The sequence below is a fragment of the Dermacentor silvarum genome, chromosome 4 (genome assembly GCF_013339745.2).
Source record: "Dermacentor silvarum isolate Dsil-2018 chromosome 4, BIME_Dsil_1.4, whole genome shotgun sequence".
NCBI lineage: Eukaryota > Metazoa > Arthropoda > Arachnida > Ixodida > Ixodidae > Dermacentor > Dermacentor silvarum.
In genome coordinates, this window is record NC_051157.2 from 69,551,685 (window position 1) to 69,574,031 (window position 22,347).

The 22,347-nt window shown below is 44.9% G+C and overlaps 1 protein-coding gene across 1 annotated transcript in view; it reads right to left on the minus strand.

Annotated features, from left to right (window-relative positions):
* Positions 1 to 22,347, minus strand: part of LOC119448683 (Down syndrome cell adhesion molecule homolog) — a 221,335-nt gene that overhangs the window by 59,295 nt on the left and 139,693 nt on the right. The window contains 3 exon segments of the mRNA XM_049666459.1: positions 1,686 to 1,803; positions 6,778 to 6,924; positions 16,140 to 16,301. Of these exon segments, the coding sequence (XP_049522416.1) occupies positions 1,686 to 1,803; positions 6,778 to 6,924; positions 16,140 to 16,301 (427 nt within the window).

The window sequence follows — 22,347 nt, forward strand, 5'->3', positions numbered from 1 at the left end:
CACGTCGTCTTTTATGCATACATCGTCGAAGGTTCCAGCCTAATCTCTTGTGCTTGCATACCTTCCCGAGAGTACAAAACTATTGGCGTTGCGCGTACAATCTGATTACGCAAGGCTCGGCGAGAGTCTACACAACAGATAAAATGAATGATAACATTCAAGTTCATTCCAAATCATACAGGCGTATCTTGCGCTCAGCGAAAGCTTCAAGTTTTTTAGCGGGTGAAATGCAGTCCCCGAAAAAAAAATATAAGTGCACATTTCAATATACTACTAGTATTTACTTGTATCTCTCCGCGCAGCCGCTTATCTTTGTGTGGTCCTTTCACTTTCTTTTTTTTTCCAGCGCAATACGTCATACCTTGAGGAGCGGGTTCGTCGCATTGCGTGGAAGTTGCGCTACGCTGTAGGTTCGGCTGTTCGAACTGCTCTGTGAGGCTCTTTTCGCTTGTGCATGAACGCTCGGAAGCGTCAAATTGGTTTTATAAATAATTCATGACTCCTTAAGGCATCCTACATGCATGAGCTTCTCGTCGCTAAACTTCAGTTTACGCTTCTGCGACGTGCATGACAACCCCACATGTCTCCGTCAGGAGAAATGGCTGCATCAACAGCCAATCATACTACGGAGCTCGCAACTTCTTCAGTTCTATATATTCACATATATATAAAACACATATAAAACATAACTGAAACCTTTTTTACAAATTGCGCCTTTCGCGCATGGGTGTATCTCCGCGATGCATCGCTGAAGGTCTTAGAATGCAAACTGTTGCTTTATACTCAGGCAAAAAAACTAAGGAAATGTGCAATACTCGTTTCTTTTTTTGTGTGTGCAATTCTTACAGATGACAGAACACATGCGTTATTTTCTGGAATTTATTTGTAGTTGGGTAGTATTGCGACAATTCTAAATTTTTAATGTTCAACGCTTTCCGTGCTCGAGTGTGCTTTTGACAATATTTTTCATATCTACGCGCTAATCTTCGGAGCACGTCGGAGCTTTTATGAAAATACAGCAGTGTATCCCTTAAGCTGCCGATATTGGATTGCGAGCAATATCTGCAGTATATTTTACTTTACGCATGCAGCCGCTTCGTGCACTCATTGGAAACGAAATTTAAGGCTCCCTAAACCGAACCACCGTTTTCCAAAAGCCCGAAAGGAGCGCTAGTTCCAAATGCGGCGCGCGTCTTCTGTCTAGGTTGAGCAATCCCCGTTAGGCAATTGTTCCAAGCCAGTGGCTCGATCTCAGTTGTTTATCAAAGAAAGGCTTCATCTGTCGTTCTCTGTGAAATATTAAGGTATATGTATGTGATCATTTGAGCTTGAACAACCCTAAACAACACAAAGCAAAAAAAGAGAAAATTTGCCTTCTCGCAGGGTGTACTAAACTTACTCATCTTTGCTGTACGAATAAAAACTCTCAACGGGATGGCTTTACAGTACAGACAAATAGAACAGAATTATATGAAATACGCAGGGTAAAGGCACTAAAGGAAAGTTGTGGTGTAAGAACGTTTTCTTTGTAAAGGAAAGCTTAGCTTCAAAGTAGAGACTCAAATGTGGCCTGTCTCAAACTTTGTTGCGTTCTCAAGGCTGCACTTACTAGTCAGGCAAAAGTACATCTTGTACAAAAGAAAAAAAAAGAAAAGGTAGGCAACGTTGTAGACGCATACGCTAACCTATAAGATGGCACGGGGAATCCCTCGGCAGCGCACACCAACTCGGCCGGGAGGTCCGGATCACTGAGCACCCGGCTACTACGGTGAATGATGGATGGCATTTGCATTGCCACTGGCTCTGCAGCGGAAAAAGTTCAGCAAGAGTCAGTCGCTGCGGCTGGTTTCTGCAATAGACAGACATTGTTTAGTAGGCACGAAGTGTACAAAAAGCGTTCGTTTTGCGAAACTATCCTGCCGCGGTATTATTGCCAGCTCAAAGCATTCTCCCGAGATTTTGTCCAAGATTAAGCTACTACACTTGAGCATACTTTCCTTGTGATTGCGCTCGCGATGCAATTACCATTTTGTATATTTTTTTCTGTTGATCTTTTCATGTTTGTCTCTCCCCAGCACTTTCTATTTGCATTGCGCAGTACCTTCGGTATTTTCTTTAATTTTTTTACTGTCCCTCTATAAGCGACTCAAGGATATTTACTTGCCATATAGTTTACCAGCAGTCTATCTTCATTTCTCTGTTCTAAACCTATACATTTCCTAACTTTTTAACTGCACATATGTTACTGCTCTTTGTTACTAAAGCAGCATTTACAAAATTTTTCGGTGCTTTCTGAAAGGGGACTGGCGAGTGGCACTTACGAAATCTTCGGCCAACCAAACCGCAACCATTTACAATGTGCATACGATTCTGTTCATTCATCTGAAAGAAGGTTTCATCGTGGTTGGAAACGCAAATTTTATGCTTCAAAGCACGCAAGATCACTTTTGCTGGGATGATTACCAGCATAATGGCAGGTGATGTTTCATTTGAAAACCAAATCTCACCACGGTTCGACGAGCACTTCTGGCACATTTAACCGGCTATATTTCTTTTTTTTCCATTCCTTCTTTTTCGTCGTTGTTTATTTGCGCAGCGCACGTGCGCTATAGACCTTATCGGTACTTTATTTCGATATTGATGGTCTTGCAGGTTTCGCAAGACCATCAGTAGAAGGATAAGAATCTGATTACTGAGGACGCTTGTTGTCTCGGAAATCGGCCCGTTATGTAAGAACTGGCCGACAAACGATGACTTTGTACAGACCCACGCATGGAGTGAGACCGAGACGAAATATCACTGCCGGCAAACACGTCACCTTCTTACCCTTAAGAAATATGTACGAAGGTTTCGAAACAGATTGACTTGGTGCAATACGAACTCTCCGATTTCCGAATCCCTTGCAGTCCACAGGGAAAGAACAAGAAGCAAATACGCACAGGCTTTTCGACATAAGCTTTCCTTGCTCTTTTTTATTTTATTTTTTATTTTTTGCACACAACATCTTTTTTGTTTTCCAAAGAAGCATTGTACACAGCTCTTTCGGGCCGGAGAAAACAAAAGCGGCATCTATCTTTGTTGCAGCTTCGCTCTCAGAAGGCGGAGGCCTTAACATTGTCTAGTTCATTCTTGGCGTCTAACGGTCCAAGCATCGCTTATAAAGCCGGCCGAAAACGCGTTCCCTTTTCGTGATTCGTACGTCTTCGGAGTCCATACATCTACAAAGGGATGAGCATGCGCGTCACGTTCACTTTGTGGCATGGTTCGTATTGCACGACCTGCCATACGTCACTGCCGAGACTCGGTATTTGGGCCAGGTTTCAAGCGCTGCTTGCAACTTCTGCTCGTCAGTGAACCGAAACGGGTGCAATGGTAGCACGAGTCTTGTGTCTGCCGAAAGTATGAGCTGAGAAATTGGCGTCTCTAACTTACCATTTTGGTCTCTTTTCGGCGTGTGTGCACTTTGCCTGATATGTCGGTCATCTTCAATGCTGCTGGGTGAGAGTAAATATTCGGTTGTTTTATAAGTCTTTAACTAGCATAATGTTATCTGCCTAGGTTAGTGATGTTGTAGCGTGCTTTTACCTTACGCTGAGGGCTTTAATCTTCTTGGGTTGATGTACTGCGACTTTAGTTAAAACTTTCGAAGCAGGTCAAGAACTTCGGAAATCGAACTTTGCACTGCAAGTTTGGCGTTCTCCTCTTCCACTTAATAGAACGTACCCTCAGTGCAGGGTAGCAAACCGGACGTGCGTCTGGTTAGCCTCCCTACTATTAAGTGGTTCGTTTGGAAAAGGAAACGTTGGCGCTATCTTCTGCAGCCCTTGAGGGAGCACGGCTCAGCGCCAACCTGCCTTTCCTTTCTTCTATTTCTCTCCCTCTCTCTCTTGTCATGTTGGTGGGGTTCACTAAACACTGTTTCTGGGCGTTAGATGGGGCATACACAAGGAAAGGCATGTGTGCGTATCTTCCGTTTTGTATGCCTCGTCTAGAGCCTAAAAAACATGTTTAGTAATCCTCTTCGACTTTTTTTTTTGTCTGCGTAACAGATACTGATAAAATTCTGGTAGAAAAATTTACCAGTCTAACATGGATTTTTTGTCTGTTTCGTATTCTTCTAAATGGCCCAATATTTATCACTCAAGATTAGTTCAGGTACGACCAGTGAATAGAATTTTCAGATTGTTCCTAATATGCACAAAATAATGTAGAGCTTTGGCTTGAACCAGCAATAGCTCTGCATAGTATTTTACCTTTTCAGAGTCATATACATCTCTTTTTTTATTGCATTACCTGATTTAGCGTTTCTTTCTATCCTATCCATACAAGGTAACGCTTCCCTCATAATAAAAAAGATAATTAAATTGCAGCCAGAAGCTAATGGTGGTGGGAAAGCAATACGCTTATGACGCATTCAAACAGTCATCTACATGTACTGCAGCCTTTCGTAATTTCTATCAACCAAGAGTTCAGATAATATTGCAATCATAAACTGTATGTTTGTCGTGCCACCGCTCAGTAATCTTTGCTAATATCTAATCATTTAGGACAATGTTTTTTTCCTAAACATTTCCTTGTCCGCAGTTTACACAGCTGGTCATCTCGTTTCTTATTCCGGCCGTTTTTCTAACGGAGCTTATCTCAGCTCAGCACTACGACCCTCAAAATTACCTCGCAACAATTTTTTACTTAAATATATGTCTCTGCCTTGTTTCACGAAATAAAACTTAGGCTTCAGGCATTCGAGATTACGGCTTGTCGAGATAGAAGGTTCACAGCAGGTATAAAGGGAAAGCTTAGAGCCACCAAAGCAAGGCGCCGAAAACCAGGGGAACTACCCCTTCCGTTTGTCCACACTTTGTGTTATTTTTTTAACCTCTCCTTTTCCGTCTCGGCAAGCTGTCAGTTCGTTCCAAGGACTGGCGCTCTCGACTTGCGAACCAGACCATTCGAGTATTACTTTTTCACTTCCGCATCTCCCTTCGCCTGCGTACAACTTAAGCCAGCGCCATTCTTTTCTGCACCTCCTCAGTAATTTACGGAGCAGTGGCGAGGTTCGCTCCCGGCGGGATTAACCAAACGCAGCAGACTTCGTAATTAACTCGGAACAAACTGCACTTACTGCGGAACAGAAATTTCCTTTGTTTTGTTTTCTGTTTCGTGTACAACATGTGAAGGGTAGAAACAGCCCAACGCGCTCGAAGAAATGCAGGGCTCTGAGGATGGCGCGAACGATCTTTTGTGCGGGAGCTTTGTGCGAACTAACGCACCCTAGTTTCTCTAATACAGTAGCATGCAGCCAGTGTTTGACTGATCGAGGAATTTGTAACTTTGACTTGACGGAAAAGTTTGGGTTTTCAAAACACTGCTTCTTTATTCGCACCGACACCTGACACCTGAGGCCACTAAAAGCAAAGTGCCGGCTCTTTAAATAAAGTTTATTTCTTCTTCTTTATTCGCAACTACACAAATGTTATCTGAGACGTTACAGTTTCTGACGCGGTCTGATATTAACCGGGTTTAAAATTCACTGACTTATGTCTGTTTTCTTCACCAGATTCCTTGTAAATATCTTCAGAGGTGTTAAATTAGTCTGGCTTTCTTTCATGCAACGTAGTGAGCTCTGATGAAGTGGTTAAAAATGTGGCTGCGATTTCTGAAGGATAGCTCTGATGATGTTTACTACCTTGCCGACTTCAACTCTAGACTTTCTCTTTTCTCTTCGTCCCTTCCTCTCTTTTTTCCCTCACCCAGTGCAGGTAGTCAAACGGGCTTAGTCCTGTTTAACCTCCCGGCCTTTCATTTATCTTTCTCTCTTTCAGAATAATAGAACAGGCAAGAAATAATATCAGATTCACTTGCTAGGACTCGCAATAAAAGTTTAACCAAATTGCTCACCGAAACTATTTTGTCCTGACATCATTAGGAACTATTGAAATCAGCTTTACCTCATGCTTCGATGTCTAGTTCTTGACAAAATGAAGAGCGTGGCGCACAAGTTTGATTTTCGAAATCACAACAATAAAGAGATATTCTCCAGCTGTATACTTACCGGGAGCGTGCTTATTTGAATGTTACCTATATCGTTCATTTGTGCACCTTGGTTTCTGTGGGAGAGCTATGCCAAAACTGGCGCGACATCATGTCAAATTTGCGAATAATACGCGAGTCTGTGACGCGACAATGTGTGGTGAAGATTCGTAATCTGGAGAGAGAGTGTCATTCCGCTCCCACAGCAGTTTCTAAAGCAGCAAGATGAACGAATTTATTCCTAATCAGGCTTAAAAAATTCTCATAGGCAATACCTCTGGACGCTGGCGGTTTCTCTCGTGTTTAACACTTGACCCTTTATACGCCTGTAACGGAAACTGAAGACAGCGCAATTGCTAACAAGTGGAGGGAAAAAGATGCCCTTCAGTAGAATGACAGCAATTGCTGCCAAAAGTAACAGTAACCTAAAGCTGCATTAAAACCAACTTAAATTAATGCAATGGTCGGACTCAGTGTTCGGGCTAGGTTTCCATTACACTTACGGTTATGAAGATTAATGCCGGAAGCCCTTGCAAGGTTATGCCAACTACAAATATGTACTCGTCTGATAAATGTAATTTTTTCTTTTCTTTTTGTTAGCATCTCAGATCGTGTTGACGAACAGTCTCTGCGTTTACAATACGCATACTGCACATCCTTGTAGCTAGATAATACGCCGGTGAATATGCAGTTCGGACGGGTAATACTCTGTGCTCGAACTGCCGCTATACCAACCAGCACACTCACCTCTAAGAAGCAGGCGCACGAAGTTCAAGCTGGTCTTCTTCCTACGGGTGAGCGTGTTTTCGGTGTGACATCGGTATCGCAGGAGCTCCTCGGCATCCCGGGCCTCGCGGATGTACAGCTGCCCATCGCTCGTGACTAAGTAGTCGTCTGCGTGCCAAAATCAAATTACTGGTCCACAGGAGGGCTAATGTCAGGCTCTAGAAGAGTAGATAACAATTTAGTGACGAGTCACAGCCATCGCCGTCCCGAAAAGGAGGAAGAGAGAGAGCGCGCGAGGGAGAATGGGGAGGTGAACCACACGCGCGTCCTGTTTGCTACCCTACGTGGGGTAGAGGGGCTTAAGGGATAAATACAAACATAGCAGAGAGAGGGTGTACAGTCATGCATGAAAGTAGGCAATAAAACACGAACACTGTGAGCATGACTATTGCACGAACACGATAGCCAGGCGCATCAATCACCTACGCCTTGCGAACAACCACTGCGGTTGTACCACCGATATATGCCCCGGTATGAGACCATTAGCATGATTTGTTAGGAGAGTCAGTGTCAAGCCCTTCTTATGTGCACAGTTCAGAATAAAGAACAAATACCTGCTTTCCCTGTCCAAACTATTTCACGTTCTTGTATTCTGCGCTCTTTATTTAAAATAGCGGTGTGAGAGCGAGGCTCAAGTGAGGCTCACGGTTATGGCAAAGCACGGGGCGTTTCTGCTTTTCGCATAGAAAAGGGGGCAGAGTATGTCGCACCATCTTTAACTAGCGAACATTTACACCGCCACGGTGCGCCTGAACTACAAAGAACCCCTTTCAGTCGTGTTAAGGGTGGAATTCTACCATTTAGGCTATTTAACATATACGCAATTCACACCGCACTGGGCTCTAAACTTATTTCCCAACTAAATGCAGCCAACGGGACTGCGAATGACATCCGCCATGTTTAGGTCTATGCGACAGCACGGCTCCGCAAACACTCCGCAAACACAATACCGGCTTGTTGATCAATCCTTTTGGAATAACCGATGAAGCAGCTCATGTTGACGAAGTTGTTCGCACGTGCTCGTCCAAGGTTTGATGTGCTGTCTCTCTAGGCGTTAGTTCCAAGTGCGAGCATTGGGGCAGGAACCTTTGCCGGGCTGTCGTTTTGAGTGGGTTTGCACGCGTATAATGCTTGGCAAGGCAGGCATAGATTTGATGTCCTTTGAGTGAGGACTGCAAATATGCGTTCCCCTCTCAGAAGGCATACGACAAGTAAGACAGCTTAGAGAATTAGTGTATACGAGAACCTCAGATGTGTATTTGAGTTGTAAAACCAGATGGCGCGTCACAACTATCACATGAGGGGAAGGGGGAGTCAAAAGTCTGCGTATGTCACCGGCCGTTGCACTCCGAAAATCACATTTTGTGATCTAAGTATACAAGCCGTTTTGCGATCGTATGCGAGCACTCGCAAAGCGGAAAAGCTTCGGCTGGGCCAACTTATGGCCAAGCCGTCCGAGAAAAGTCACAGAAAGGCAAAACACAACTTATGCCGAACAAGGTTACCGTCTTTTGGACGTTCTGAACTCCTGCAGAAACGGCGACAGAGATTTTGTGGCACTGCGTTCACACTTCCCCTTTTTTCCGCTACGACGGCTCACAGCCAATTGAACGCATCAGTATATGACTGTTTTCTACGGCGCTGCTATAGCCCGACAGTGTGCGTATTTTATTTTTATTTCCTGATTTAGACAAATTCCAGCAGTGATTGTAACTGATTATGAATAAGAGTACTTGCAGAGGTCAACAGTAACGTTGAAGCCACTCACGTTGGTAGCAATAAGAATTTTCGAATCCCCCTACGGCCAACATAAGAAATTATCCGGCAGGCCCACCTGCTCCCTCACTTTTTTATATGTTTCGTAGATGCAAGAGCAGAAATGCAGTACTATACTTTGCCAACTTATTTATGGCAATTTTCGGGCTATATACAGCCCCTGCCGCAACGTTCTTTGTCACAAGGCCACCGCGAAACTACAGGACATTTTCTGCTCCTACATATAGTCATAACAAAAAGTGCTACCTGCCGCCGAGTCCTTTATCAAGAGCAGAAACTGGGCACACACACATCGAGCCCGGCGACCTCGCTGCCTAATAGGTCCTAGAGCGCCTACATCCCTGGTTTGTATTCCTAAGCGCATAGCGTCCCTTCCACATGCACGCTAGATGTGCTATCCACCACATACTGCGTGGCTGAGCAAAATAATAAAAAAGGAAGAAACAGAAATAGCGAACGTTAGCTCGAAGCCCAACAACGTAGCCATTGCGGATGAATCATCACCCCAATGACGCCTCTGCGAATCCACTCGCTGGTGTGGATGACGGCGCGTGTGCACCGAGAGATTTGTTGGCACTCACGTGCGCGTTACCCTGAGAGAGCGCCATGCCATTCGAGACTCTAATACCCGCCTGTTCATGCCCCTTTCTCTCTGCGCAGGGCGTTATCCCCAACCACTGCGGCATAAACTCTTGCGCTCCGCGCTACATCTTCGCTCTATCCAAGACTTCCAGGTTGTATGTATGGCTGGGGCCATACGTGATGTTTTGCAGCGATGGTGTTCGTTTCTTTTTCTTTTCTCTCCTTGCTGGACCTTTAACGCTTCATTCCCTACCTCAACAAGCTCCTGCTCCAGCCTTTTCTCCCTAGGGCATGCATGCATTTCGTGACTTTCGCTCGGACGCCTGCGCGCGAATAAATATGCGAAGATGTGAGGGTAGGAGAAAGGGAAAAAGGCAGTTTAGCCTTATCTTTATGACGCTTCAGCCGCGAGAGGAAACGCGACGCGAGAGAACGTTTTTTTTTTTATGGAACGTATATCTATGCGTTGCTATCGCATGCAGGATTTTTTTTTTTCTTCACTTTCTGTAAGGATCAAGCACTCACTTCCTGTAATATTTACGTCTCTTTTTCTTTATACTCCTTCACTCATACTGCCAGTATACACTAGTAAACTAAAAGCCACCATGGTCAATTTCCGTGCCTCTCCTGATTTCCTTCATTTGTTTGTTTCTTTTTTCTCACCTAAATTCGCCGCATAGGACGTAAGCTGCATACTTTACAAAGGCAGTCATACTGGTTTTTCCTGAATATGCTGCATACTTTGGCCCGCATTCATAGTTACGTGTGGACATAAGCTCCTTTTGATATTGTTGGCCTTCTGTTATGTATATATATATAAAAAGTACTACCAAAAGGAGTATAGCCAGAGCATACAAGTATTCAGCTTACATTGAGGCCAAGAGGACGAAAAAAAAGACAAGTGAGGCGCGTGTGCAGCGGATGGGAAGGGGCGCTCGTAGAAGAATAGTTCGAACGCTGGCACGACCAGGGCCACAGAGACTACGGAACCCACATCTACGCGTGAGGTTCGCTTGAGCGGGCCTCCGTCATCGAGACGAAGAGCGCCTTTTGTCGTTTCCTGGCACACGACCTCAGAGCAGCCTGCTGCCGTCTACCGAGCTGTGGGACGCCCAACTTTTCCTGCTCCGTGCAGCTGCTTCTACTTGGCCACGCCGGACATCGCTCTCCCCGCGAGGGTTCCATCTCTATGAGTCTCACCACCCTCCGGACTTCAAACAACAAGCTCGTGAGACTGCATAGTTTTACAGCGGTGCTGCTCAACCCTCGCTAGGTTGGTCTCGTTGTCGTGCGCAGCATCGCCGAGCTGGGAGAGAGTGAAGGCAGAGCATAGGCGAAGAATAGGTGCGGAGAGAGAAAGAAAGAGAGACAGGCAGATAGTGAGAGAAAAAGAAGGTGCGTTTGCTCTACATATATGGTGATTGTAAAGGAGAAAAGAGACGCCTACTTCTGCAGCCCTTAAGCGAGCACGGCGCAGAACGCGCGTTTGTTCTCCGCCGTGCGTTCGCTCCCCGTGAAAGACGCGCCCCTCGCGCCCTTTCACTCGCACATACAGCGTTCGGCGCGCGGCGACGATTTCTTCTCCAAATGACGTCATACAGAACCTCACGGCGACGGCGACGGCGACGGCTACGGCGACGGCGACGGCAGAAATCTGCTTTTGAGTGTCCATATAATTGCTATCGCAATAATAACACAAAATTAGCTTTCTTGGCGAGGCGGGATTTGAGCCCGGGTACCCATGGTCCGAAGGCGAGCGTCATAACCACTGCTCTATACACCCACGCTTGCGGAACATGCATTTATGGGAACCATATGGTTGCAATGTACCGACGATTGTAGCACAACTTGCTATGGGCGAGAAAAATAGAAAATGAGAGCGAGAGAGAGAGAGGGGGGGGGAAGAGAGATAGAGAAAGAAAGAGAGAGAGAAATAAAAACAATACAAACTTTGTTAGCGAGGCGGGATTTCATCCCGGGTACTCACGATCTGAAAGGAGAGCGTCATAATTACTACGCTATACACCCACGCTTGCCGAGCTCCGCTGTTTCATCAGATTTCACAAGCGTTGAACTGGCTTAATTTTGTTCTTGTTTTTGAACAATCATCATCTAGTTGAAGATGTTCTTTCTTGTCTGTGCGCCGTCTAATATAATTGTCGTGTGTTTCGTAATCACGCACCATTTCCTCCATTTTCCTCGCATCATACGCCTTGCAACTTGACAATCCTAACCATCATGCAAGAAAGCAGGAAATGCACGAAAGAAACGCGCGGTACGCGCGGTAGTGGCGTCGTCTGTGCCAACGTTATGCCTTCTGGGCCTACTGCAGTATTTTCGCACGCTTTTAAACACTTTTTTCTTTATTGACGTGGGAGGTACAACTACAAAACTGTAGTGCGCAGTTCTATACGTTATCGCTTGAGAGAAATGAACGGCCAGCACTCAGAATGTAATGAAGACGAAAGCAAGTTTCACGACAATGCGCAACCTTTGATTTCAAGAAGAACGAGTCTCGACACGTAGGACAACGGCAGGCTTCGCGATGAACAGGTTTGCAAACGGTCAAAGCTTATTCTTTCGTCGCGTGAGCCTCTCCTCCCATCGTCCCCTCCACTTTCATTTCCCGGCATGCAGAAATCATAAACCGGGAAAAAAGCAGACTCGGTCGGGGTGACAGCGGATGCCCAGCAGTGCGCGCGTCCATGCATTCTTAAGAGCATCGGGTGGCCACTAAGACAACAAAAGAAACAAACGCAGAATGAACGAACCTAGACCGGAACACCGAGCAGGCGAGCCGCTCGGCGCGGCTTTGCGCGATGAATGTTTTCGAAATGAATATTTGACGAAGCGACGGCTTTGCTCCGAGTAACTTTAGCCGCGGCTGTGCAGCTACACGCTGGCCCGCTGTAACTGGTTGAATTCTGAAGGCGGGCAGAGACAGCGAAGCGTTAAAATTTCATAATTCCCAGTGGTTTCCTTCCCGGAGAAAGATGGGTGGATGTGGGTCGCAATCGGTAGCTAAGCCGCAAACATTCACCCACTTGTTTTTGTTTTTTTTACGTTTCTTTTCTCTCTTTTTTTTTGCTTTTTTTGTTGTCGCTTCATATACGAAGGCAACTCTTTTCATTCAATTATTCACAGCACGCCCGTTACTGATAAACAATGTGCCCACACAAACAACGATGAAATGAATTTTTGAAGTCTTTGGCTGCATACAAGAAAGCTGGCATTCACGTCTGTCACCTCTTTCTTGTTTTTCCCTCTCCATTTTTCATCCAAGATAAAATTTTGAATCACAGTGCATGTCCATCACAACAGTACAACCATATATACGAGTATGGCTGTGAGCTGCCCTTGGAAACAGTGGTTGAAGGCTGAGCTGCAACAAAATTTCACTTTGGCTAAATTAGTTTTAAATGAGTAGTATGTATACCACTGAAGCCATTTTGGCAATCTTGTAGAGCTTTTTTTGTTAGCAGCCTTTAAACAACAGCTTAGCAGACGATGCGTTCAGCTTGTGGTTAGTGGTTACGACGCAAGTCCCCAGCACATAGCTTCTGCGATTTTTCAGCGCGCCGTGGGCAGTTGCCAGCGTCGCCTTATCACGAAGGTCACACCGAGGAGCCACGCTTTCTGGATCAGGCGTCACTTCCAGGATGCGGTGGTAATGGCGGTGTAATTATTATCATTATTACTTTTTTTCGTCAGTTTAGGTATCAAATACGGTTATTCTTGCGAACTCCTTGGGGCGCTCCCACTCGTATTTCAAACGCGAAACTTTGCACGTAGGCTCTTGTACGTTTTCATGATCTTAAACTAGGGTTATTACGGGTTCTAAAAGTTCATTTAAGTTGGCCTTTAAGCTGTCTCGGCCGTACACCCACCTCACGTGGGATCTCAAGATAGCGCTCATCGTTTCTTGCGTGTGTATATTTTCCTGCAAAGGAAACTTATCACAATACCGTAACTGCGATGTTATTCCTGGTACTATATCGTTTATTTCGAAATATCTGGTACTTGTGCTAAGGCGCCATTTGTGCTTGTGCCAATATTTCTATGAAAGTTCTGGAATTTTCCGTACAGCAAGTTGAAGCGTTCGTGCGTTTAATAAATATGGGCGGCGAAGTGTGGTTTCGGAGGAGATCAGCTTACCGAGACTGAAATTCAAAGTGTGTATGCTGCCATGGCGGAGACGTAACTAAGTTTGGCATGGTCACCTTGTCTAAGAGTCACACAAGATGAAGAGCTAGCGATTATCTCTCAAAAAATAATCCAAAATAGGCGGCGCCACTTCCTCAAACATGATGTTCATTCGAAAATGAAAGGAACATTTCATCAAAATGGCATACTACACTAAAGGCATATCATGTTTCACACATTTCTCGTGTGTTATTTGCCTATATACGTTTCCTCTCCCGTTTATATGCATTATTTGTGTTTTGTTTTGTTCTGTCTGTGTTTCCGTCAGTTTTCCCCCTCTTTTCTTTCCTCCTATTTTCATTTCCTCTATTCCCTCCTCCTGCAAGAGTAGGCAGGCGTTGTGCCCCTCTCGGTGGCAGTTGTCAGCTTGCTCCCTCCCTATTTCTTTCGTGTCCTTGTGTGTATATGTGTACATACCGAATAATAATAATAATAATAATAATAATAATAATAATAATAATAATAATAATAATAATAATAATAATAATAATAATAATAATTCCTATCCTTGATTTTTATCTCTTCTCTAAGTGCGTAAGCTTTTGTTGATCAAAAGGCCACATTTAAACGTTTTGATCTTACCACCGTAATTGACTACAACAATCTACGAACATGCACTAAGCAATGAGAGTATAATAGATTTGTCTGTGCTTCTTTGTGTCCGTATTCGCGAAGCTGCTCTAACGTAACAGCCGCCATCGATCGACCACCGTCAAAGTGGTCGTCCCGTTATCATCTTGACCACTATCATAAATGTCGGATACCCTAACATCAGGCAACGAGAAGATGTTATGTAAAGGGGTGTTTCTTGAATACGGGCCCTCCTCAACGACAAGATATATGCACTTTAGTTACGCAAGGCGCGAATATACGCCCATGCACGTTGCCTTTTCTCTCCTCTATTTGAAAGAAAAGCGAGAATTCAAGCATTTCAGGAAAAATCATCACAGGTGGATCAAGAATTTCAAAACAGATTCTTCAAAACAGAAACACAGCAAACGCCCAAAAAGTTCCAAGTTTAAGCTTGTCGCAATAGACCGAAGATATTGCAGTGTGGCGTCATCCCTTTAGGTTATGGTTATGAAATCGTAGTTGTCGCCTTACTACATATGCCTACTCGTGACACGTTGCCGTTCGCTATTTTACCGTGGCTTCGGCGAAACACAGCGCCATCAAGCACATCGGGGCCGTCAAAAGTTATTGAGCGAAATAAAGGATGCGTAGGCGACACTGCACCGTCAAGCGCGACTGCCATAGGCGAGAACCTTGGTTTAGACACGAAAATGAGTCTTTCGCATAACATTCACAGGCTATCCACGCAGATGAAGTAAACACTGGGGAAAGGTTTGGAAAATGGAAAAATGACGAATTGGCTAATAATAACGTGACCGTTACAGTTCTCGGTATTGAAGCAGAAATATCGACATCAATATTGGGTTCGTGGAAATCATTATGCTCAAACATTAGGATTAGTCAGAGTTATGCTCGCACTTGGAGCTCCAAGTCTTAGCGCCTGAAATTAGGATGGATTTGGATGATAGAATGAATTACTGAAGCGCTAATGTGGCACTGAATAGAAGAGCTTTTACGGGAAGCCGTGTGTACCAACAGTCGCGTGCTCCCGATGTGCCGTAAACGACGCAAAAGACACCTTCGGTGCAGCCATCTTCAGGTGCTTGAAACTCCAGGTTTCTCATGACGCCCCTTCCAAAAAGTGCCCACAAATTAAGAGCGAGTGCGATATCCTCAACTCAGCGGTCATTGAAAAATCAACTCACAGATAAGCCACGGAAAATGTCTAGCGGCATTGACGCGGCCAGAAATGGTCTTCCAGGCTGACTATGACTGCTGTGAAGGATACATCGGCATCCGCAGCATTTCCTACCCCTCAAGAGCCGCACCCATCTGAAGTTGAAGGCTCGTCGCTGATAGAAGCCAGCAAGCTGGTCTTTTCAGAAGAATGATCTGTATTATCGTGTTCTCAGATTGTGAAGTAGTAGCAGTGTTTTGCTCCTTCTCTAATTCTCTCTCTTTCTCTGTGTGGGATAGCCTCAGTGGCCGATTCGGCCAGGCTCATATCATTTTATAAAAAAATCACCGCCCCTTCCGCTCCGTGAAGATGGTCGAACAGCGAAGCTGTGCATTTGCGGCCACTTGGCTGGCCCAAACGGCGCTACTGGTTGGGGATGAGACGCGTCGGCGTCCCCGGGCGACGGCGTTCCAAGCGCGTTGCGGGGGATGTGACACATCGGCGTCCACGGGCAATGGCGTTCATAGCGCGTTGCGAGATATGGGACGCGTCGGCGTCCACGGGCGACGGCGTCCACGGGCGACGGCGTTCCTAGCACGTTACTCACAACGTGAGCAAGCTCTCGCTGGCACTCACGTCAGGTGGCTTCTTCCTCAAAAGTATAAGCAGTCTTGGCCATTCTCAAAGAACGAATGCGGAGTAAGAACTGACTTCTTTTGATCATACCCCACCGAGCCTCTCACTGACCTACTTTTCGCAAACTATCATTGGCTGCCTGACTCATTCGCGCCCTCCTCGGCACAGCGCAGCTGTCTGCCTCACTCTCGCCCTTCTCGCTTACAGGTCACGTGACCAGCGTGACGCCAAGCAGCGCGACGGCACAGCGTCGACCAAGAACAGATCCGCTGTTAATAAACGTTGGTGTAACTAGTGACCCTGTCGTTTCGCAGGAGTGTACTTATGCTAATTATCTATATTAATGACGACTCGTACGCCACTGAATGTTACTTACCTCCTTGAGTGCTCTTGGTGATGACGTAGCCGTCGACCCTCTGCCACGATGTCACGAACACGTGGTCAGCCAGATGACTGGGAATTGGACACTGTAGAAGCACGGAGTTGCCGGAGAGAACGTGCCTGTCCGAGAAGCGTATCTCGTAATTGGTGTCCAGCACTGCGTCAAAAAAAGAGGCGCAATTTTTCATTGAAATGTGCATAGCATGACCCCGGCGGTGCAAGGGATCACTCGTACAATCTTATGCTTCCGGAACTATTTGAGTTAAATATTCTCCTCGTTGTCGTTGCCATCGTCCCCACAATCATCATCCCAACCACCAGCACTATCGTCATAAAAGTATTTACATTGCAGAACTAAAACCTCTATCTTACGCCAGCCAAAATTATGATACTTGCAAATGTAGTACGAATCTAATCACATCACATGGTCCTCAGCCGTCCTCAACTGCGTTTACCTTCTCTTGGCACCGATTCTTGTACTATAATAGACAACCAGTGACGTGTTCTACTAATTACACGTGTCCGGCCCAACTTCCCTCCTTCTTCCGAATCTCGAATGTAATATCAGCTACCCGCCTTTTCTCTCTACTACATACTGCCGCCTTCATATCTTGTATTCGTACTGTAATCAATTTTTCTTCCGTTGTTCATTGTGCGGCCCCTTAGCTGCATTAAAGTTTACTTTTTACCTTGCAATTTTCTGTGCCGTAGTTTATACTAGCAAAATACTATAATTATACAGCATAAATTCTTTAGAACAAAGATGCCGCAAATGTTGCTCTCTACACACAGCTGCGTCGTGCTCGCGAACGATGAGCTTATCAGTTCACTTCCACCGTCTACCGCACGCTGCTGGTTAAAGAGTTCTTGGTGCAAGGAAGCGCTGTAATGGCCAGGCGACCTCTTTAGCTACGCAGAAACACGCGTGCATCCATCTCATCAATGATTGTACACTAACCCAGGCAAGCTACCACCGAACGGAGAAACAAAGGCGCCCTCTTCATCGTGAGCCTCTCGACAAGTCACAGCCCTCTTTGCTATACACCACAAAAAAAAAGCACCAGCAGCACCAGCTTCCTTGTTAACCCTTGCGAGATAGTCCTCGCTCGAAAGCAAACAGTGTTGGCCAGGTAGCCTTCAGTAAATGCACGAAGGCACTGTGGAGCGTGCCGCTCCCACCGCTTAGAGGCATGCGTTTTGTGCGCTGTAGATACAGCGCGAAAGTTGGTCACGCCTAATTTTTGATCAAAGGAAGGGACACACTGTACAGCTTGAATGTGCCAAGTCTATTTCAATTTAACCCACGACGCCTTGTGAAAGTTAAGGGTCTGACTTTATCTAGAGCGTAATAAAGTGAGGCCGTTAACAATTTCGGCGCGCGTTAGCTTAGACCAAAGCACAGGACTTTAATGCACACAACGCACCGCGGGATGGTACCCAAGGAAATTTAGTTTGTACTGGATATGCGTCTGGAAGCTTCGTTCGAAAAGGTCACTTTGCTGTGTAGAGTGAAAACAGTTGGTAGCCTTTTTAAAATTAATACGAAAGGTCAAACGTAGCATTCACTGAGGCCAAGACAATGAGAGAATAACGCGTGTGTTTTTGTTTGTTTTGAAGCACTTTTTTTTTCGTTTACGATAAATGGCGGTAGAATGGAAGGTTGCTCTTTGCAAAATTTAATAATTCAGACAAGATGGGCTACGGTAGAGTTGCCTACTTCATCTACATAATAATAAAAACTGGGTGACAAAGAAAAGAAAAAAATAAATATAAAAATAAAACTTCGTACAGCCAACGGGCATTCTCGAATAACTTAGCAATACGTAGCGAGCAGAAATGCACGCGACAAAGCGATTTCCATTGCTCAAATTCAGCACGCTATTCCATCGTCACCTGAATTCTGAATACGCTATTTCGATATGAAGTCGTTCGACTGAAGCTTGACTTCAACTCGCACTGAAATTCTCTTTATGCATAAAACATCTCCATTCTATTACCTGCGCAAACGGTGGCTGCGTTTAAACATTAACGTTGTCGCAGCATGTACACAAGGAATTACCAACGGCACGTTGCGGGAAGGAACTGGTAAACCCTACAGTTTTTAGAATTTTCTTTTCTACATTACGCGAAAGTATATACTCGAATACTTTGCCGGTTTTTTTTTTTTCTACGCACACAGACTACACGTGGAAGAGGCGGCCATAATGGTTTTAGACAAGGAATGTACGTCGAGCGAAAAAGTGTGGCCGGTTGTTATAAGGCGGCAAATGGGAGGCATTTGTCACGCCTGTCGTTTTTTTTTTTTCTGAACAGATCCAGAAATCGGTGAATCGGTAAGTTCCTTGCACACTTCATATGCTGGTAAAGAATCGGTGGAACTATGTGTTCCAGTGGGGGAAGCCTTGCCAAATTTCTCTTTTGTGTAAACTTTTGCACACCCAAGTGGGCTCTGTTACAACTGCGGCGTCGTTTCATAATGCCAAAGGAAATTATTTCGTGCTTTGGATGGTTCTCTCTCGGCTAACACTCTTCTTCGTGTACGCCAATTAAGCATTTGCTCATAAATATTCTAAAGCCTTTTTTTTTCTTTCTTGTTGTGCAACGTAGTAGCGCTTCATTACTGTAAAACAGTTTCAACAGGGACAACACTTATCATATGATATAATCTTGCATATATATCAAGGATAGCCTAAGCCGACACGAACAAAACGTGAAAAAACTGTTAATACGAGCAATAGTAACAATCTATCAATCAATCAATTAGCCAAGGTATCACTTTACCCCAGAACAACCCTAATATCTGATGCTCGCGCATAGATACTGTAACGAAAATTGAGGTAATAATAATAATAATAATAATAATAATAATAATAATAATAATAATAATAATAATAATAATAATAATAATAATAATAATAATAATAATAATAATAATTGTAAGAAGAATACAAAGAAGAAAAAAATTAAATTGCGTACTATATTGTGCCTGGAACAATTTGAATGTCTTCGTAATGGTGCACGCAATGAACCACGAATAAATGCATGGTTAAAAATAAAAACGATAAAGGGAAGCCAGTGTAGGAAAAAAGAAAAGGTTGCGCAACAGCAGCCAAGATGTGCGAAAAGCAGGAAAACAAAAAGACAGTATGAGTATGCAGGCGAGCTAGTAATAATACATATAGTATTAACAACAAGTGTAGAGCCTCGTATGGAGATCCCGTTATCGCACACATGCGACGCACATTTTCCCCACGTAACTTCAACCTAATCCGCGAATCCGCCCAGTCAGGGGTACATTTCCACCGTCGCACGGGAAGATGTACGACAATCACTTTGACTGGCATCCGCTCTGCCTGAAAAGACAGACGGAAAATGGACCAGGCCGAGCGAGGGAGGGAGGGAAAAGGCGACCGAGAGGAAGGAAGGAAGACAACAGAGGTGAAGAGCTTGTCCTTTTCCGCGTGGCGCGCGATAATCGAGTTAGCTTGACTAATGGATGGCCATTGTGACCGGGCACAGAGAGCGTGCTTCAACACCGCGTCCGCCGACCCGGCGGCATTGCTTTGGCTAGCGGCTTTGCCTAATTGCCTCGTCAGCTCGGCAGATGCAACAGCCGGCCGCGCATGTGAGACTGTGAGCGATACGTGGGAGACGGGCGAGGCGCGTGCTCAAAGCGCCTAGGCGAGTGGACAACGGGAAATGGAAGTGTTTGTCTAGCCGCGCGAAAGCGGTGACTCCGCGGTGACACGTGCTCCAACAACAGTCGTTCTGCCTGACAAGTAAGTTACCGCTAAAAGGGTGTACATGACACCCCGTTGACAGGAGAAAATAAACAAGTAAATCGATGAAACACGTTCACTTGGCCTCAAAACTAACTACACACGCCTTGTGCAAAGTGAAATTAAGGCAAAGTAGTCTGAACTTGCTTCCGTCAGCTTCTTTGACTTTGTGAAAATGTCCTTAATAGGGCCTTTAGGGTTGACAGAGTAACAGAACGTGTTCCTTGATGATGATTTACGTGGGGCTGGTGCACTAAGCGGGGAACGAAACAGAATACACACAAGAGATGCTCTTCCCATGTCCAGTGTCCTTGCGGCTTGTTTCGTTTTCGTCGCCACTTAGTACAGTTAGTCATTATGGGCCTCTAGGGGGCCTAACAGACTTCGCTGAAAGCACAAGGGGCATGGGATTGTGTTTCACTTGTCGCTCACTATATTAGCGTTAGCTCAGTGCGTGTTCTTCAGGTACATCACAATATCGCCTTCAGGCCGCTAACGCTTCCTACATCACGTAAAGGCGGTTTACTGCCCAAAGTTTTTACTGTCGACATGTCAAGGGCCCGGCGACCATAATTTTTCTGACTGGCGCCTTCTACATTCATTATTTATTTCTTACTCCGCCATTGCCACCCCTGTGTTGTCAAGTTTACAGTGATGTACGAGTATAGGTGAGATACCTGCAGTATATATCGCTGTCTTACTTATTGTTTATATTTTTCCTGTAACAGAAGGAAACGATTGCAGACTAAAATCAACGAAACAGTAGACTGAATAGGCCCGAGGGCGACAATAAGTAAACCCATGGCATAGAAGCAAAAACGCAGTCATCAGTTAAAATAGTTACATAAAAAATGCTTGCAATATTTCATTCCAGTATAAATTAGAAGTCACGAAATATGATCATTCAAATATACATACCTAAAATATTTCTACATATGAAAACAGTATCAGGAAAGCCACAAATAGTGCGCGTGTGACATGACGCGAACGCACAATTCGATCAGCCACGCGTGTAATGATTTACACAGACAGAAAGCCCTGTGTACCCGACATTGCAAAGTACCGCCTAAATTATTTAAATTGTATACGGCGAACAGGAAAGAGCGCAGCACGCGTTTACGTTTCTTCAGAAGCGCTTTAGGCTAGCCAACCGGTGTTGTTCTGATTAACTCCACCCCTCCTACAATATTTCTTTCGTTTTGTCTCGCAATATGATTTTTTCGAGCAACGGACTGATTATTTTTTATACAAAAAGACAAGCTTATATAGACCCCGTGTAAAATAAAGAAAAAAAGAATTGTTAGCGTTCACACATTTTCGAGCTCAAAGTTATCACAGTACCAAAGCGAAACAATTTTTTTTTTTGTATCCTCGCTGAATAAGTTTTACCTCCCGCGAACGGCACTCTGCCACAGACAGTACTCGCTGAGATTTGGTCCAATTTGAAATCGAGATTTGACATAAAGTTGCACCCGAGAAGCCGTCGCGGCATTCAGTGCAGAATGTAATTACATTGAAAATATAAAAATCGAAAGGATTCAAGAGAAGGCATCAAACGTTTGAGGCGGAGCATGATCCGATTCACGAAAAAAAAATTCATGGGAAGATGCCGAAATTCCTTAGTAGAAAACAGCAAAAATTGCAAACTAATACTTCAACCAAGTACCATCACCAGATAGCGCCAATGTAACCCCACCAACTGAGGAGAACTAAACTGTATGTGTGTACCTCCCTTGTGATCAGATCAGCTCACTTTCTGGGTGCTATCAATGAAAAGTTTTAGCCCTATAGTAGAAAAGGCTCTTCACGAGGACCTCTCTGCTTTAGAGATTTGGAAATAGGACATCAAGAATTCTTTCTCTTCACAGCTTCAGACGCCAGGATGCAATAAGAGGCACACTATATGCTACTCAGAGCAAGGTTGGGGGCGGGGTTAATTAATGGAAACCAAACATCTAACCATGAAGCGTGTACCTCGTTCGATACCCCACTAGAGAAGTGAACGGGCCACATCATTGGCAAGCTAGCATTCGCCCTCATTTGGGAGCCGAACTGGAGACGATGATTGTAAATCTCCACATTGCTGTTGTCAAACGTTACTTCCAGGTAATAAAATTTTTCCGGTAGTCATAGTCTGACACCTTCCTGGTTGGCTCATTTCATGGGGTTTTTCGGTTAGGCGGCGGTACCACGTTGCATTCCAGACTTCGCTGATAGGTAACTATAACGTTTTCTTCACGTGGAGAATACTTTCATGCCGTAATGCATCGTGCTACAATCATGTGGATGGTGTTTGAAATCGGGCTAGCGTGGCGCATCGAGGTGGACGAAGTGAAGACAGGCTGGAGCCCGGCGGACTGCTTTGGCTAGGCTTGGAACGTTGTGTTCTCCATGTTAGAACGGCTCAGAGCTCTGCACCAATAA